The 18,905-nt window shown below is 42.3% G+C and overlaps 1 protein-coding gene across 1 annotated transcript in view; it reads left to right on the top strand.

Moving 5' to 3' along the window:
- Positions 1-18,905, top strand: part of LOC144678871 (dynein axonemal heavy chain 11-like) — a 552,140-nt gene that overhangs the window by 137,205 nt on the left and 396,030 nt on the right. The window contains exons 21-24 of the mRNA XM_078538870.1: positions 6,296-6,454; positions 9,969-10,052; positions 15,621-15,779; positions 18,357-18,479. Coding sequence (XP_078394996.1) covers positions 6,296-6,454; positions 9,969-10,052; positions 15,621-15,779; positions 18,357-18,479 — 525 coding nt within the window. The remainder of the gene's footprint in view (positions 1-6,295; positions 6,455-9,968; positions 10,053-15,620; positions 15,780-18,356; positions 18,480-18,905) is intronic.

An 18,905-nucleotide genomic window follows, 5' to 3' on the forward strand; every position in this document is an offset into this window, starting at 1 on the left:
ATTCTTGAATATATGTTGTACTGTTCGAAGTATGAAGACTGTAACCGGATTTATGTACTTTTCGGGTATTGTGACCTTTCAAGTTCACTTGCAAAATGGTAGTTACTCAAAATCTATTTCTAAGTGACTCCACAATGAGAGAACATTATAAGATGGTTTGTGACAGGTCATTTCCTACTCTGCAAGCTGCCTTATCCACCTAATTTCCACATGACAGCCTGTACTAGCACTGTTCCCTCTTGTTCACTTTGTAAGGACTAACTTTGACATTTGTTTTAGTTGTAAATAAGTGAAATGGAGTCACAAATGTTGAAAACTCATGATTTAAAAAGTGATGCATTTTACTTAAATTCAGTACAGGTCGTTATAAGCTAAAAATTACGATTAGCAATATTAATGTATGGAAGGTTAACATATCCACATGACTTTCCTCTATCGCTTATTGTAATGAGAGGCAGTAACTGTTTAAAATAAGCCGGTTGACGCTTGAGTTAAAATAAGAAGATTACCATACTGTAGGCTAATATTATAAATAGTTATTTTTGAGGTGATATTTGAATGTACTTCACTCCATTGCTCAACTACTTGACTTTTGGGCCTCTATCCATCATAATACCTGTGCTGCTATTGACTTGCCACACTATTCACTTACTTTTGCGTTCCAATACCCATGTTCTCTGCAAATCTAGTCCTATCTCTTACACCTACCATTCCCACCAGTGCAAGTTCCACCTTTTGCTCTCTGAAGTCAGGATAGTAGCTTTTAAGCACACTGATGCACAACCAGTCTAGCCATCCATTCCTAGAATTGACTTAACCACGTCAAGCATTACATTGCCTCTCTCCTCTCAGACAAACTACTCGTCACAAGAAGGTCATCTTGGAGATCTAGGACATCACAAGACTGCTTTCTCCATGATTAACTGCCTACTCAAACACATTACTCCCTCACTGCCAATATGAGTATGAAGAGGTCACAGAATTCTTTGGCTCTAAGATTGAGGCAATTGGGGAGCTGCTCCTGTCCCTTCCAATCCTTCCAGAATCTCACTCCTGATTTTCTGTGACTCTGTAGCTCCCCTTACCCCCACCGCCACCACCACCACCATGCATTTCATGAGGTTCACCTGCTGCTGGTTTAATCCCTCTCCCATCCAACAATTTTATTATTCATTCATGGGATGTGGCACTTTGCTGGAAATGCCAGCAATTATTGCTCATCCCCAACTGCCCTTGCGACAAAGGTGGTAAGCCACCTTCTTGAATATAACTATCACTTGGCTTGATAGGCTATTTAAGAATTGACCACATTGCTGAGGTTCTGGACTCAAACCATGTATATGCCAGACCAGGTAAGGATGGCAGATTTCCTTACTTAAATGACATTAGTGAACCAGATGGATTTTAAATCCAGTAGTTTCATAATCACCATTCCTGATACTAGGTTTTAATTCTAGATTTAATTTAATTAACTAAATTTAAATTCCCCAGCTGCCTTGGAGGAATTTGAACTTGTATTGCTACATCATTAGATGAGGGCTTTGGATTCATAGAGTCATAGAGGTCTACAGCACAGAAAAAGACCCTTCGGCCCATCGAGTTTGCACCAGTCAAACAAGTACCTAACTATTCTAATCCCATTTTCCAGCCATAGCCTTGTATGCCTTGACATCACAAGTGCACATCCAAATACTTCTTAAATGTTATGAGGGTTTCTGCCTCTATCACCCTTTCAGGCAGTGAGTTCCAGATTCCCACCACCCTCTGGGTGAAAGAATTCTTCCTCACATCCCCTCTAAATCTCCTGCCCCTTCCCTTAAATCTATGCCCCCTGGTTATTGATCCCTCCACCAAGGGGAAAAGTTCCTTCCTGTCTACCCTCTCTCTGCCCCTCACAACCTCCATCATGTCCCCCCTCAATCTCCTCTGCTCCAGGAAAAATAACCCCAGTCTATCCAATCTCTCCTCATAACTAAAACTCTCCAGCCCAGGCAACATCCTGGTAAATCTCCTCTGCACTCTAGTGCAATCACATCCTTCCTATAATGTGGATTCCAGAACTGTACGCAATACTCTAGCTGTGGCATAACCAGCGTTTTACACAGTTCCAGCATAACCTCCCTGCTCTTATATTCTATGCCTCGGCTAATAAAGGCAAGTATCCTTTATGCCTTCTTAACCACCTTATCTAACTGTCCCGCTACCTTAAGGGACCAGTGGACATGTACACCAAAGTCCCTCTGATCCTCAGTACTTCCCAGGGTCCTACCATTCATCATGTATTCCTGTGCCTTGTTTGTCCTGCCCAAGTGCATCACCTCACATTTATCCGGATTAAATTCCATTTGTCACTGATCAGTCCATCTGACCAACCCGTCTACATCCTCCTGTAATCTAAGGCTATTCTCCTCACTGTTTACCACCCCACCAATTTTCATGTCATCCACGAGCTTACTGATCAACCCTCCTACATTCAAGTCTAAATCGTTTATATATAACACAAACAGCAAGGGACCCAACACCGATCCCTGTGGATTGTTAGTTAGAAATATCACCACCATGAAATCATACCCCTCTTCAACATTCAGCGTCTCTTCAGGGCACCCATGCCAGTTGACATTGTTAATAACTTTCTTTCATCTCTCTTTCAGCTTCTCTTCCTTTCAAACTCATTATCATCACTCATGACCTTCCTGCATTCTCTGGTCATCACAACGTTAAAAACCACATTTTCTTGGTTGATTTGGCCTGAAAGGGATCTTTTGGTTGATGTTTTTATGCTTTTCAGACCAGGTGGCCGCTTTCAGGCATTTGTGCGTTTTCTTGATGACATTAGCAGGCAAGTTTTCGATTCTCTAGGTTGTCAGGGCTCCCAACTATCGGCCTCATCTCAAATCCAAAATATTTTTAAAAACAGGGTGAACCTAGTCCAGAAACCCGTCATGGGGGAGCATGGCCAGCACTTTGTACTATAATAGTGGCTCTAGTCTATTCTGGACTAGATATTCTGTCTGTGGTCCTGCAGCTATCACACAAAAATCATCAATATGCAACTAAGCACTTCCATGAGGGCAGAATCAGGGCTGCTTACGCCCAGTCAAACTGAGTGACTCCTGGTGCTGTGCCACATTGCCCCGCCTGCCAATTGCCACGGCATCATCATGCTCTGAGAGATGGAAAAATTCATGAAAAACTCCGACCTTCCCATTCATGGAGACCTGAAAAAATCACCATGGAAACACTTAAAATTGTGCTGGTCATTCTACGAAATAGCAGCTGATATTCATGCAGCTGGTATCAACCCACTATCCATTGGATGGAATTGGGGGCCGGAGGCAGCATAAAGAACCAACACCTCATCACTGACCAAATAGCAGAGCTCCCTCTCTTCAACCTCACTCAAAGACAGCGCTCAACCAAATGTACACAGGGCATAGATGATGCAGCTACCTGTGCCACAGATGGATGAGGGATGAAGTGCGATTGTGGCTAGACATCCGAAAAGAAACTTCTTAGTGAAGTCTTAGTACCATGCTTTCTTGTGTAAGACCCCAACATGCACTATCACTTTCCAACTCCATGCTTATCATTCTCAAAACTCCCTCTTCAAATCTCTATAATCCATCTTCTACCTTTCTCACATACTGAGAGAGAGAACTTTGCCCAAACTCTCAAATTATATCCCTTGTTTACAATGTAAATGGCGTGTTATTTCTTCTTGCCCTTCTCAACCTCTGCACTGCTTTATGTGGCTCACAGTGCCATTGTCCTCCATTGCCCTTCCTCCAATTTCAGCTTGATGACACTGTCCTCGCATGATTCTACTTCTTATTCCTAAAACAGCCGACAGAACTCCAGTAATGGTTTCTCATCTTGCCCCAACTCTGTCAAGGACATGGCTGAATATTGGTAGGGCATTAGATTAACATTTCTGAGGTAGTAAATCCAAATATACCCATAGCATGTTTGGAAAGTGCATTCAGTAATCCTGGTAGGTGGTTTGCTGACAATGGAAAAAAAGACCATAAGAGATGCAAGATTGTTGTAAAAAATTTAACTGGTTTATTAATTTATTTTAGGCAAGGGAACCCCTGCCACTTGTGCTAGTTAGTTCAACAATATATAGTTGATTTAATGCTCTCTGAATTGGTCCAACAAACCACTCAATTGTGAGCAGATACAGGATCATGTATGTGCTTGGTGCCAGTCTCTACTTCACCATTACTGTTCTCGACTCCATGCAGGCAGAGTGCCCGGTGGACATCTAATTGTGGGTGTTTTGTATGTATTGCAAAATCAACAAAGATTTGAAAACTTGTTTTAAAGATTAGCTCATCAGTTTGCCAATGTTGCGGTGAACAGTGAAAACTGATTAACCATGAGCAGCGGACCATAAACTTTCAAAATCTATGAGATTCATTTGATGTTATCTAGTCTTTTGAGAGGCATTGATATCATTGTGGCAAACATACCAAAAGCCTGTGCGAGGGTGAAGCACTGTAAAATAAAGCAGTTTAGATAAGAGGCAGGTAAAGAATACAATCCTTTAGTGCATTAGATTGCTTTATATTAGATAGTTGTGTTCCTCCTTTATTGAGAGCATCGTTCGTGCATTACTCTTGAAATTAGGGCTGTAACTTCCAAGCCCCAGGGCAGTGTATCTGAGGGATACCCCAAAGATGCACTGGGGAAATTCCCCAGAGGTTCCCAGGTAAGAAATGCATGGCAGTTGCCTGGGAAGTGCAAACTTCCCATATGGGCAATTGCTCTGCAATTGCAACCATTCAAAAATTGCGATTTAAAATCGCAAACTTAGGATGGTTCCAGCTGATATACAGTAATAGTTACCCAGAAAAAGTTGGAAGAACTGAAGAAATAAAATCACTTCTAGCTTTTAGGTAACTATTGTACAGACCTACATCGACCCTCCAGGGAACACTCTCCACCCTCCCCCATTCTCTCCCTCCGCACCCCCTTATGGGACTGCATCCCCCTCCACCCCACTTATGGGACCTCCCCAGCCCCTGTCTACTCCCCCCACCCCCTCCAAGGTCACCTCCCTATCCAACTGCCTGACAGGACCCGCCCCCTGCAGGCCCTGTGCATGACCCCTCCCAACTGCGTGAACCCACCCATCTCAACCACCACTGGACTAGCCGACAGCACAACCCCCCCCACCCAGCCGGCTGGCCAACATCCTCAGCATCCACCCCCCTCCCCCCCTGCCGAATGGTCAACCCCTGCACCCAAATTCTGAAACTTACTTGACAAACCTACTTTCCCCTGGATTGAAAATGACAGGACCTTTAAACTCACCTGATTTATGGCACACAAGTGCTGTAAGGGGCGTGGCCTCCTTGCCTCCGATTCGGCAGCATTCGACTGAAGGTATAAGGAATGTCTGGTTGAATTGGGGTGGCTAGCTCCCTGTGTTTACTTTACTCAAGCTGATTCAGTAATCCAACAGCAGATTAATTGATTTACATACTTGTAGTTCTTCAATGCTCAGAGCTCCTTTGGTGTCGAAGCATTTATACAATGGTGCAACCGGCAGTCCATCTGCTGTTAGATGAAATGCTATGATATGAAAAGTGAAATTGTTTGTTTCCCCTATCCATTTACGTCTTGCTAGCTGTAGAAAGCAGTGCCAACAAAAGCATTTTAGTTTCCTTTGATGTGAATTTAACTGGCTTGCATTTTCAATTTAGAAGTTACGTTCACAATTATCATTTTTACAAGTAGGTTATAGTCTTTTAGAAGTCAAAACATGCCTCTAGCTCAAGGGGTTAATTTGTTAATCTCAGTCTTCAAATTTCAATTGACCCAACACCCACAGCCTTTTGGGGAAGAGAATTTCTCTAACCTTTGCGTAGAAAAAAACTTCTCATTTTCACCCCTGAATGGGCTAGCTCTAATTTTAATAATGTATCTACTTGTCCTTCCTGAGGTGCAGTGCCCAAAACTAAACAAGCCTGATGGGGTTAATGTTCTGTCCAGATGAAGTATAACTTGTTACCCTTTGTGTTTCAGACCCTTTAAATAAAGACCAACATTCTTTGAGCCTTTTTAATTACTTTCTAACTTATTATTCTTTGACAATGGTCATGTAGATTTTCTAACCTTTGCTAATTGTAAAGTGTTTTGTAAGCAAAATATAATACTGCTGTACCATCATTAACAAAGACAACACCGCTGTGAATATTCCATCTGATTCCCTAATACTGACCTTGTGGGCAGTAGAATTAACAGCTATACTAATGGAATGAACTGAACTCTTTCCAATTCTGCCATTCAGGCTAACCAGGAGCTCAGAGCCCTGGAAGAAGTGACAATACAAATGCAAGAATCAGCCAACCTGTTTGAGGTGACGGTTCCTGAGTATAAGCAGTTAAAACAGTGTCGCCGAGATATAGTTCTACTCAAGCAACTTTGGGATATTATTGTATACGTAAAGGTAAAGCATCCATTTATTCTTGTGTCATAAAAAAACATCTATTTATCATTATTTTTCTTGTCATTTCCATTCCTTTCTGTTGGTACTCTCTTTTCCCTTTACACTGGGAAATGACACTGCTTAAGGTGAGGACTCCTCCAAGAAGGTCATAATTGATGTTACCCTGCAGATATACAACTGTGGGTGCGTTTTGCAAAGGGTAAGACTAGCATGGCTGTTTTTTTCTCTTGCGTCATGTAATGAAATATTCTATTACCTTGTGATACTTCAATTGAAAGATAAAGTGAGATCTGCTGAATCTCACTGGACAGGAAAACCCCAACCATGGGGAAGACTGGGTGAGCACTTGCAACTTCTAGTCAGGTAGTCAGGTGACTCTGTTGTTACAACAACAACAACAACATGGATTTATGGTGTGTAGTTGAAATCTGGAACTCTCTCCCTCAAAAGCTGTTGAGGCTAGGTCAGTTGAAAATGTCAAAACTGAGATTGATAGATTCTTGTTAGGTAAGTATATTAAGGATTTCAAAACCAAGTCTGATAAATGGAGTTAGGATACAGATCAGCTATGATCCAGTTGGATTGTAGAACAAACACAAGGGGCTGAATGGTCTGCTTCCAATGTTCTTATAGCACCTTTAACGCAGAAAAATATTCCAAGGCACTTCACAGAGACCGAATAAAGCACTGGATGCCAAACCAAAGAATGAAATATTAGGCAGGGTGACTGAAAGCTTGGTTAAAGAGGTAACGTTGAAAGAGATAATTCAAGATGGCGAGAGAGAGAGAGAAAGAGATATGGAGAAGCAGAGGGGTTTAGGGAAGGAATGCCAGAGCATGAGATCTGGGTGACTGAAGGCACACCAATGCTGGGCAAAAGGGAGGAGGAATGCACAAAAGATCAGAGTTGAAGGAATGAAAAGTTTAGGAGTTGGGTTGTAGGCTGGAGGAGGCAGTGACTGTAGGGAGGGGTGAGGCCATAAATGGATTTCAAAAAGAGGATGATAATTGGAGGTATTGGGAACTGGAAGCCAGTGTAGGTCATTGGGAGGAAGGTTGATGGTTGAATGGGAGCTTGATGCAAGGACGGATACTGGAAACTAAGCTTCAGATGAGCTGAAGTTTATGGAGGATGAAGGAAAGTATTGCAACAATCAGTTTTGGTGGTGACAAAAGCATGGTTTAGAGCTTCATCACCAGAATGGAGGTAGAAAGGGTGGAGACAGTAAAATTGGGCAGTGTATAAAATGGACAACCAAACCTAATACTACCAATTACTCACCAGGTGGATTAGGCTTTTTAAACTTTTTTCATGCGGAGTGGGTGTCACTGGCAGGGCCAGCATTTTCCCTTCCCTAATTTTCCTTGAGAAGGTGGTGGTGAACCACCTTCTTGAATCACTGCAGTACATTCTGTAGCAGTTTGATACAACTGAATGGCTTGCTGGGCCATTTCAGAGGGCAGTTACGAGTCAAACATGGTTGTCATTCTGCTGTCACGTGTAGGACAGACCAGGTAAGAATGGGAGGTTTCATAAAGGACGTTAGTGAACTAGATGGGTTTTTATGCCAATTAATGACAGTTCTATGGTCACCGTTACTGAGACTAGGGGCAGAATCTTGCCCTTGGATGGCGGGCAGCCAACCCCCGCCACTGAAACGGGACCCGCCGCCATTTTAAGTGGGCGGGCCAATTAAGGCCCGCCCAGCGGCATCCCCGACGGGAAGCACCATGCGCTTCCTGTGCGGGGAGGGGAGGGAATCCCCAACTGTCAAAGTGGATGTCCTGTCTCAGGGAGATTACTGACAGTGTCAAAAACATTAAAAATAGAAACGTTAAAAAATTATTAACATGTCCCCCTCATGTGACAATGTCACACGAGATGGGACATGTTAATAAAGAACACATAAACTTTATTAATTTTTTACAATACGGACATGAAACTTCATCCCGCCAGTGGATGAAGTTTCATCAATAATCCGGAGCCAGCCTTAAGGATGGCCGGGCAGGTCTTTAATTACTTTAAATAGCCTGTCAATGGCCTCAATTGGCAATTGACATGTCGGTGGGCGGACAGCTGATTTTGCTGTCCACTCGCCTTCCTGAAAATTTAAATGGACCGGGATGATGTCGGGGATTTCTCCTGACGTCATCCCGCCTCATTTTCCCCTCGGCGACCGGGCTCCACCCCCAAATCGCCGAGGGGAAAATCCTGGCCTAGCTTTCAATTCCAGACTGATTAATTAATTGCATTTATTAATTAATTGGATTTTAAATTCCACCAGCTGCCATAGGGGGACTTGAACCCATGGGCTTAATTTTCTGGTTGGCGGGGGGGTGGAGGGGGAGCGAGCTTGGGTGGGTGCGGACCCGATCATCGCCCGTGATTAGGTCTGCGCCACCATTTTACACGGGCGGGCCAATTAAGGCCCGTCCAGTGTAATGCGCAACTCCCGAAGATAACGGAAGTGGACAGGCGGCGGCAGGAGTGCATTGTCTGCCAAGTCCAATGGCAACCCGGCGGCCTATTTATATGAAGCTCTGGCAGCCTTTGCAAGGCTGCTCACAATGGTAAGTGGAAGGGCTCACCAGAGGACTTTTGGTTAGCAGGCCAGTCTGGAGGGTAGAGCGGGGGGCCATTGTGCCCCTTGTTTTTCGGGTGACTGCGTTGCTGTCCTCCTCGAGGAGATAGCAGCACGGCGGGAGGTGCTGGTTCCCCAGGATGGGAGGAGGAGGCCCTCCCACATGACAAAATGTGCCTGGGAGGAGGTGGCGGGGGTGGTGAGCTCCCGTGAAGTGGTGCGGCGCACCTGGATCCAGTGTTGCAAGCGCTTCAACGAGTTGTTGTGCTCTGGCAGGGTGAGTACCATGTTGGCATTGGTCATTTAACCCAGCAGGTCGACTTACCCCCCCTGCTGCCCACTCCCCCCAAGTCTGAGTGTAGTGGCTGCATCGAATTATTGATGGCATGTGTCCTTTGCTGAGTGGGCCAGCAGATATTGCCCATGCTGAGGTCAGCCTGTGAGGGTGATGAAGAGATGTGTTTTGCCCCCGCAGCATGTGTTATACTAAGTCCCACATGACTGGTTTGGGGGAAACCTGGAGGAGATGCACCTAGGTGCTGTGTTTGAACTCCAGGACATGTCCAAGTCAGGGTGATGACATGCTGGGAGGGGAGCTTCAACGTGGCAACGAACCATCTGCTGCCCTCTGCACTCCACGTGCGATTCGCCCATCGCCAACCGCGAGGTGGACGGACCCCGAAAAATCGGGGGCAATTACACCTTTAATGGGCTTAATTGCCCTCTTAATTGTTGGTGGGCGCGCTTCCGACTTTTGTGTGCGCCTGCCGACTGAAATATCGCAAACACGCAGGATGACATCGGGACGCTCGCCTGACATCATCACGTACTATTTTACGCTTGAGCGGGTTGGATGTGCGCCCACACGCCGACCTGAAAATTCTGCTCATGGAATGTTTCAGCTTGAACATGTATATTTTCCCATTTAACAGACTAGTATTTGTGACTGGACCAAGACACAGTGGAGACAAATCAACGTGGAGCAGATGGATGTGGAGCTCAGGAGATTTGCAAAGGCAAGGCAGCTTCTCGCATAATATTGTTGTCTTCTCTCTTTTTAGCCAATTTGTCAGCAGCTTAAATCTTGCATCCTAATGCACTGGAATCTTAAACAGCAACAACTTGTATATTGCTGATGTTATTCTATTTTGGACCACTCTTCAAATCTAAGTGACAGCTCTTGTTGAACTGTTGTCACATTTTCTTGGTCCGAGTGAAGAACATGCTCAGTGGATGCCTGATCCAGAAAGACTGTTAAAGGGGAAAAAGAGGAAGATTGAATTTGATAGTTTTCCAGTTCCTATTTGTTTCTATTAGGCCATTGTTTCTTTTGCTACCATTTTGATGTTGAACCGTCTTTGAGAGTTCTGCTAGAATCAACTTGTGGTAGTTAGAAGTTAATTAATTGCCTTGTGTCCCATTTTTCTCAATTTTGAATTAGGTAATTCTTCATTGGCTAGCATCTCTTCCATCATCACATTCAGCTTTCTTTCTGTGACTTTTGATTTCTGTAATGCTTTTGTCTTTCTTTACTTATTTTTCAGAAAAAGCTGATGGAATATCCGCATTTCCTTATAGAGCATCATGGTTTGAATTAGTAGCTCACTATGTAACTTCACTTGGATTATTGATATATGATTATTGATCACTTAGTTCCATGTCTGTAATATCACTCACCTTAGCCTATCTAATGCAGAAACCCTCATTAATGCCTTTGTCACTTCCAGTTTTGAATACTTCATTGCTCTTCTGGCTGGCCTTCCATCCTCCATCCTTTGTAATGTACAGCTCATCGAAAACACTACTTGTCAAATCGAATTCTGCACCATGCCCTCAATGTATCCTCTTGTACAAATCCCACTGTGCCCCCTCCACCACCACCCCCTGCCCACCCACAACCCCTGCCTTTTTTTCCCTATCATCGAGGCACATGCTTTCAGCCATCTAGGACCCTGACTATGGAACTGATTCGCTAAAGCCTTCCACCTCTCTATCATTCTTGCCTCCTTTATGGCCCTCATTAAAATGAACTTTTTTGACGAAGGCTTAATCATTCCCTCCTTTGGTTTAGCATTCATGTTTGTTTACAGCTCTGCCTTGGAACATTTTTCTTTACAAAAGATGTTGTTGTTTATTTCTGATTATTGGTGTTATGATTTGGTGTTATGACTGGTGGAAATTTTATGTCAGTCTGGTAGGTAGTTAGCAGAGGTGCGACCTGAAGTTATTTTCAGTCACCTTTCCGAATGTTTCATGCCTAAATATTTTGTTAGGAAATCAGTGATTCTTCTCTTGAAATTCAAATGTTTTCTGTGTCAGAGCATGCCTCCTTTAAAAAATGTTAGCTAATATTTTTGCTCCATTCACAGCTAGGAGATTAAAATAAAACATTTATTAATTCACAACATACTGATGGAAAAGACATAACTTCCAGTGTATGCTCACTATACTTTGTGATTGATTGTGTACTTGTAATTGGCTTGATTTGGGAGCTGATTGGGGGAGGGAATGAAGGAGATATAAGTCACATAGCTGGAAAATATTTATGAGCCTAAAGGTTGAAAATCTGGTGTAGTGAGCAGAGAATTTTTATATGCAAATTGATTACAGCTTATATCATCCCTTTATCTTTCTAGTGTACGCGCTAAAGGGAAAGTGCATCTTGAGTGTGAATGTCTCTCTAGGTCAGTGCAAATACAGATATAAAACCCAAATATATTTAAGCTTGCAAGGTTCTGTAGACTCAAATCTTAAAGATTCACTATCCATCAATCTGTTCTGATTAATCTTTATTTAATTTGTGGCCAGAAGATAACTTAATGAAGGACCCAGATTTAATTTTGTCTGTGAGTTGGAGCAAGGTACAATGAATCATAATCATGCAATTGGACAGAATTTCGTTTAGATTCAGTGGGAGGTTGCTTATCATTTTATATAGTACTGTGATTATTCGGGTATTACCAGCCAGTCATCTTTTCAGATTTCACATTTTACTTGCACCTCAGTAAAGGCTAAATGGAAGAGAAATGTTAGATGACAACTTGTTAGAATTGCTTGACTTTTCTGTATAGAAATCTGCATTCCTGGCCTTTAGTGTAGTTTCACAAGACCCCTATTGTTGTCCTTCCACAACACAATATCCAACTATTCCTTAAATGACTCCAGAGTTGCTGTCATGGTTTAGTTTGACATCATGTTCTGCATCTAATATTTCCATACTGTTTCATATATCTCTAAAGATGAAAAGCCCATTTCTTTTCCCCCACCGTTTCCTCATAACCTAATCTTTTGATGCTAAGGAAACTATCTTATGGTTCTTCTCGAGCTGTCTGTATTGCCTGAATGTCTCCAAACCAGACCTGAACCTAGTATTCAAGATATGGTCTGACTGGAGCATTACCTGCTGTAGGCATGACTTTGACTGTCTGGCACTCTTTTATTTTGGCTGTAGTTAGTCATTCTGTTCACTTTGTTGATTTTTTGCTCCTCTGTAATTGGACATGTTGACGTCATTCTCAACCAAGACCCCCTCTATCCCTTTCAACTTCACCTTTAGTTTTTTCATGATCATGTGTGGAGTACTTATGTAACCATTTTCTTCTTCTTATGGGCAGTACGTTATACATGTCTGTAGTTGATTCTGTTTGTCATTGTGCCATCTATTACACATTTCGTCTAACTCATTTTAGAGAATCAGTTTCTGAATACAAACCATTAATTTAAATTGGGAACAAAAGGAATCCTGACACATTTCTCTGGAGCATTCCACCATCTTCCTCTAGTATGTACCCTTTACTTCCAACCCTTAAGCTAATTTAGCCAGCTTTAAGCTTGACCAATAGCCTTTCATGCAGAACTTCATCAAATGCTTTTGCAAGTGAAGGTACAGTATGCTTGAAATGTTGCTTCTTCAGGCAGGTCTTCTTCTGAATCCATGTTGACTACTGTTTATTAGGTTAATAAATAAGTTAACACTTGATAATTGATTCCAGTATTTTGTCAGGTAGTGAAGTAAATTTTAACAGGCTATAGTTCTTTGAGTATGCTTTTCAATCCTTGTTAAGTTACTATTTTGAAAATGGGTGCTAAATTTGCTTGTTCCCAATACACTAAGTTCCCCAAATCATCATCCTTGGCTGGGATTTTTCAGTTTTCACATGGGCGGGAATGGAAAACTTGGAGACGCAGCCAAAAGTCCATTGACTTTCAGCGGGATCGGAAAATCCAGGCTGTGGATGGGACTGGAAAATCCCACCCCTTGTCTTCCTTAATAAGTAAATACTTATATCATTAAAGTTTGTTTGTTTTGAGCCTTTTTTCCTGTCTGGGACCTATACCTCATTTATATCAAAGTCATTAATTCTACAAGGATGTCACAACCTAGGCAAGGGGTATATTACTCATGCCTTCCTTATGGTTATCAAGAGACCAGCAAAACCCCAACAGAAACAGGGTAAATGGGGAATTTGCCAACCATCCACCATAAATTCAGCAAGAGACCAGCAGAACCCCTGTGGAATTTTAGAGTTTTTGTGTTCATCTTGGTTAACAATTTTTAGGGTGTTCACCTCTTCTCTGATTGTCCTTTTACAATTTCAGTTATGTTTTACATTGTTCCAAGAGGTCGGGCAGCTTCGGAGTGGCCCTCAGGTCATTTAAACTTCCTTCTCCACTCTTCCTCACCCTCTATTTTCAATTCAGACAAGTTTGCTCACAGCATAATAATTACTGCATTTCTGCTAATTAGTATATTAAATCAACAGCTTCATTCAGAGGTCATAAATGTGGTAAGGCTGAGAAATGAAATATTCACACTACACTACAGAAATATTCACACTACACTACAGAAGGCTCTTCTGTGCACGTAATTTTCTCAAGTTTCTTTCTCTACTAACATCGTAAATAAATGTACGATTTCTTCTGATCACATTTATGATTTGCACATACTGACCAGAGGAAATCTCCCTGAATTTGTTTACAATGTTGCTGCATATGAAGATGAGGAAATTTTTCCAAGGAAGCACTGTTGGACACAGTTGAGCAGAGCAGAGGCTGTATCTCAATAAGTCCATCCTCAGCCCAAAACATATATGGGTCCTGGGTGAGTTTGTGACCATCCTGGTGGGCTCCTATTAGACTTACAGCCAGAGTGTGCATGGACAACCATGGATTTTTAAGGTGTAAAAGTTTTCAATCATGGCCAGAATTTTGATGTCGGCGTACGTTCCGGCACGCCGATGCGTAAGATGATGCACAGTGATGTCGGGCGTGCATCCTGAAGTCAGTGCACGTCATTTAGATATTACGTTCTGCGGGCACGCGCCAGAGGCGGCAGCACGCCTGCTGAGCTGTCGATAGCCTATTAAGGCCATTAAAAAACCAATTAAAGTAATTATCAACGCTGCCCATCCAACCTTAAGGTTGACGGACAGGCGAAGAGCCCAAGCTTTTCAGAAAACCTCATCCATGGGCGGAAAAAGGTTTCCGAAGGTTTTATTAAATAAATAAATAATTTTTGCACAATTCATAAACATGTCCCAGCTCATGTGACACTGTCACATGAGGGGGCATATCTAAATAATTTTTAATTTTATTATTTATGTACTTTTATTATGTACTTAATCTCCCTGAGGCAGCTCTGTGCCTCAGAGAGATTTCTTCGCTCATTCACGAGCATGCGCCAAAGAGTGCAGGCCCCGACTTTCCCTCTACCACCCGCAAAGGTAGCGATGAGCACTACCGGCTGTGCATCACCCTGGGCGGGCCTTAATTGGCCCGCCCACATAAAATGGCAGTGCGCAGCCGATCGAGGGCGGCTATTGGCTCCGGGCCCGCCCACGCCCGCTCCCGACCGGCCCGCCCAACATGCAGAAAATTCTCCCACATGTTTTCTGTCAATAACCTTTTAAGAAACCATTTTGAACAACACATGAAAAAATCATCAGCCACCTTCTCATTTTATGTGATTGTGCTGGGATGCTGTACGAAATTTGGTGATGGGCCTGTTTTGGATCTGTTTGACAAAGGTTTGCCTACCTGTAACATTGCCCAGAATTTATTCACTACTTGTAGTGTGCTATGCTTTGGGGACATAGCCTAATATCCTGACTTAAAAAAAAGCCTCTGAGTGAGATTTCTTGTCAAAGGCATAAACTGGCAAAATTGATACGACTGTATCACAATATAATGGCACGATACTTAGGTTTGACAGAAAATTACAGAAAATAGAAAATGCATCGGCAACAGAGCGTAAATTCACAAGTCATATACTCTCAACTGACAATTAAACTGAAAGGGAGCACAATAGGGTTGTACCCCTAGTGCTAACATGCACAAGCTCAGTGAATTTAACTAGATACCTTTAGGGACCATGCAATTTCTCCCCGCATTCTGCATCTTACAAGTCTATCGATTTTTTAGTGTTGCATGAATATGTTTGCTTCCTATGTACTTTTACATTATTTTGCAGTACCATGGAAGCCTTTCCTTTCATTTTTCTAGTCTATCATGTGCCGCTGTAATAACCTGCTGCATGTTATTTTTAGTCAAAATTCTCATTTCTTGTTGCTTTACACCTTGTATAGGAGATCAGAATGTTAGACAAAGAAGTGCGTGCTTGGGATGCATATACCAGCCTGGACTCCACTGTAAAGAACCTCCTCACATCACTACGAGCAGTGACGGAATTACAAAACCCAGCCATCAGAGAAAGGCACTGGTACCAGCTGATGAATTCCACTGGGGTCAGTTCAAAATAAATTACTGCAATAATTCAAGATTCTTTACTAATTTAGCTTGGAAAGGATTTTGTTTTAATTTACATCATATTCTTGGTATAACACCAGATGCAGAGTACAAAGGATTAAATCTAAAAGGTACTTAGAATTTTGTTTAGGATTGGACTTGTGATTAAATATCGTGTAACACAGCAGTTGGTAAAGGCTGAGTTATTTAAAATCCCAGAGGGAAACTTTAAACAACTGTCATCACCTATATTTTCAATTGGTATGTTTGAGATGCAGCTGTTAATTCTGGAAATGAAAACACTAAGCCTCCAGAGGTTTTTTATATAAATTAAATTAAACATTTGTTAATTTTACAAGGTATTAAACACATGCACGTCTACAAATTACTACCGTAATAACTATTAATTAAATCCCCAAATGAATCACTCTTAAAATCTTCACCAATGACCCATAGACTTAAACAGACACCAGGTAAAGCACATTTTATCTTACAAATTCAAAATAAAGTTCCTTTCAATTTGTCTCCTCTGCAGACAGTTATAGGTTTACAGGCTGCTTAGATATTACACGCCTCTGACTTCCACACACAAAACTCTTCTGTATATACCTAGCCTTCCCTTTGGATGTAAATTCTCATTGTATCACCAGGCCCTTTGAACTCCACCTCTTCTAACAATAAAACTCCTTTCATAGTACCAATTTTATTAGTAATATAAACATATTGCTTGGTGTCTCCTAGCTAGGTGCAAGATTTCACCCCCAGTCTTTGAATGGTTTATTCAACAAAATGCAAATGCACCCTCCTCCTTACTGTTTACATCTCAAAACTACTATACATCAAAGCACCCAGACTAGCTGGCTTTAATCCAATTAACACACACACATTCACAGGCACAGACCCTACTACAAGTCCAATTTAGAATAATTTCCTATAACATTATATACATTAACATCGCTTCATGACATAGGCCCTGGTATTTACTTGGGGCTGTGGAAAGAGCGGTAGGATTTCTGAACAGGAAAACCCAAAGAAAGAGTTTCTTGCATGTTCAGCTTTTAACTTCAGAAGAATATGTTTTAATTTTTTTCTGCTGGTTTCCTGCCTGACAGCCAACCTGATTAACAGATCCTGAAGATCAGCATGAGTGTGGTTGGCCAATGCTGGGGACTGTGAAGAGGTTTGCTTGTAAGGCCTGGGGAGAAACACGTTGGCTCCTCCTGGCCACAAGCAGTGCTGTAAATGCACTTGCCTTTTGGACCTGGCCCATCTTGATTCCTTTTACCTAGCAGGTTTTTCCAAGCCCCAGGAAAACTGGATGATGTTATTCATTGGCTGGGCAGCCTTCTCCTGTCGCTTTCAGGGAACAAGATACCTTGGTTACCTCTCACCAGCTCTAGCATAACCTCAAAAACGGCATGAAACCTTGAGGCTGCCATGCCACAGGTGTGTGGTCTCTGCCTTTGCTGCTCCTCACTTCTCCCTGTCACAATAATGGCTGCTGGCATCTCTGTAGATAAGGTCCAAACTTGCAGGCTCCCACCTCCTTTCCACACCCTCCGCTGCTAATGGGCCACCAAACCCACCCTCCAGCCAATGAGAGCCAACTTCCAGGAAAATCGCTTCCGCCTTGGAACTGGTCAGAACTGGTGCACCGGTTGGGACTGGAAAGTTATTTCCTTACCTGAAACAGAAGGTCCTGCCTGTGTGTTCAGAAGGAAGTCTAGCCAGAACTTTATATAACTGTAACAGAACATCACCATTTGTATTCCAACCCCTTGAAACAAAGGCCACCATTTTGTTAGACTTTTAAATTATTTTTTGTATGTATCTACTAATTTTTAGTGAATTCTGTACTTGGATCCTAAGTCTCTGCTTCTCCACTGTTCCTATCTTATAGCTGTTTAGAACACTCTTGATCTTTGTTCCAAAATGAATGACCTCACATTTCCAGCTGCCACAGTTTTGCCCAATCATGAGTCTATCAATGTTCCTTTGCAATTTTCTGCTCCCAGCTATACTATTAACTGTGCCACATAACTTGGTGCCATCAGAAAACTTTGAGACGTGGGTCTATATTCCTTCATCAAAGTCATTTATAAATATAGTGAAATGTTCACATTCTATCAATTTGAGTACTTACCCATTCTTCCTACTCTCTGACTCTTAACCCCCTAACTACTTCCCTATCCAAGCCAATAGGTTGCGTTCAATTCCATGAGCTCTCATTTTTGTTAGCATTCCCTTAGGTGAAACGTTATTGAACTCCATGTAAATAACATCCATATTTACTTGCGCACCTACCACATTTGTTACCCTTTCAAAAAAAACTAGTTTTGTTAGAGATCACTTACCTTTTACAAATCCACATTGGCTATCTCTGATCAGATTGGTCAGCCATTATAGACATGAGAAATTGGGAAGCCATTGCATGCCAAAGCGAAACCTGTACACTTGTTTAATTTGCCTCAGTAATAATTTTATGCAAACGTCCCAGAAAAAAGATAATTTTCACAATATTTGTAGTGTTTGTATTTTTAATAAAGGATTGATTTTGTTTCTTATCTGTTTTTCAGGTTAAGTTTATAATGAGCGATAATACAATCCTGGCTGATCTGTTAGCTCTGAAGTTACACAGAGTGGAAGATGAAGTCTGGAATATTGTGGACAAAGCTGTGAAGGAGTTGGGAATAGAGAAGGTTTTTGACTTTTCAATTTCTTGAGTTTTTGGAGAACAGATAGCTCAAATAAACTGAGGGCAAAGCACTGCAAATGCTAGAAATTTGAAATAAGAACTGAGAATGCTGTAAATTCTCAGGGTCTAGCAGCAACTGTGGAAAGTGAAGCAGAGATAAAGGGCGGAATCATGTGCCCTCCTCCTTGCGGGTTTGGTGGCGGGCTTGCATTTAATCAGGTGGGAGGGTAGTGGGTGGAGACCCGCTGCCTTCCCTCCTCCATCCCAATTAAGACTGCGGCGGGAAGGTCACTTAAGGCCTCATCTTGTTGCTGCTGGTATTAACCAAGCAGTAGGTCGGGGGCTTGTCATGCAGAGAGCACAACGAGCAAGCCCTGGCGTGTTTGTTTGCAGGCTCTCAGGGGGAGTTCCTTGTTCAATGGCACTCAGT

Source organism: Cetorhinus maximus, chromosome 3, assembly GCF_964194155.1.
Source record: "Cetorhinus maximus chromosome 3, sCetMax3.hap1.1, whole genome shotgun sequence".
In the NCBI taxonomy this organism is placed as follows: domain Eukaryota; kingdom Metazoa; phylum Chordata; class Chondrichthyes; order Lamniformes; family Cetorhinidae; genus Cetorhinus; species Cetorhinus maximus.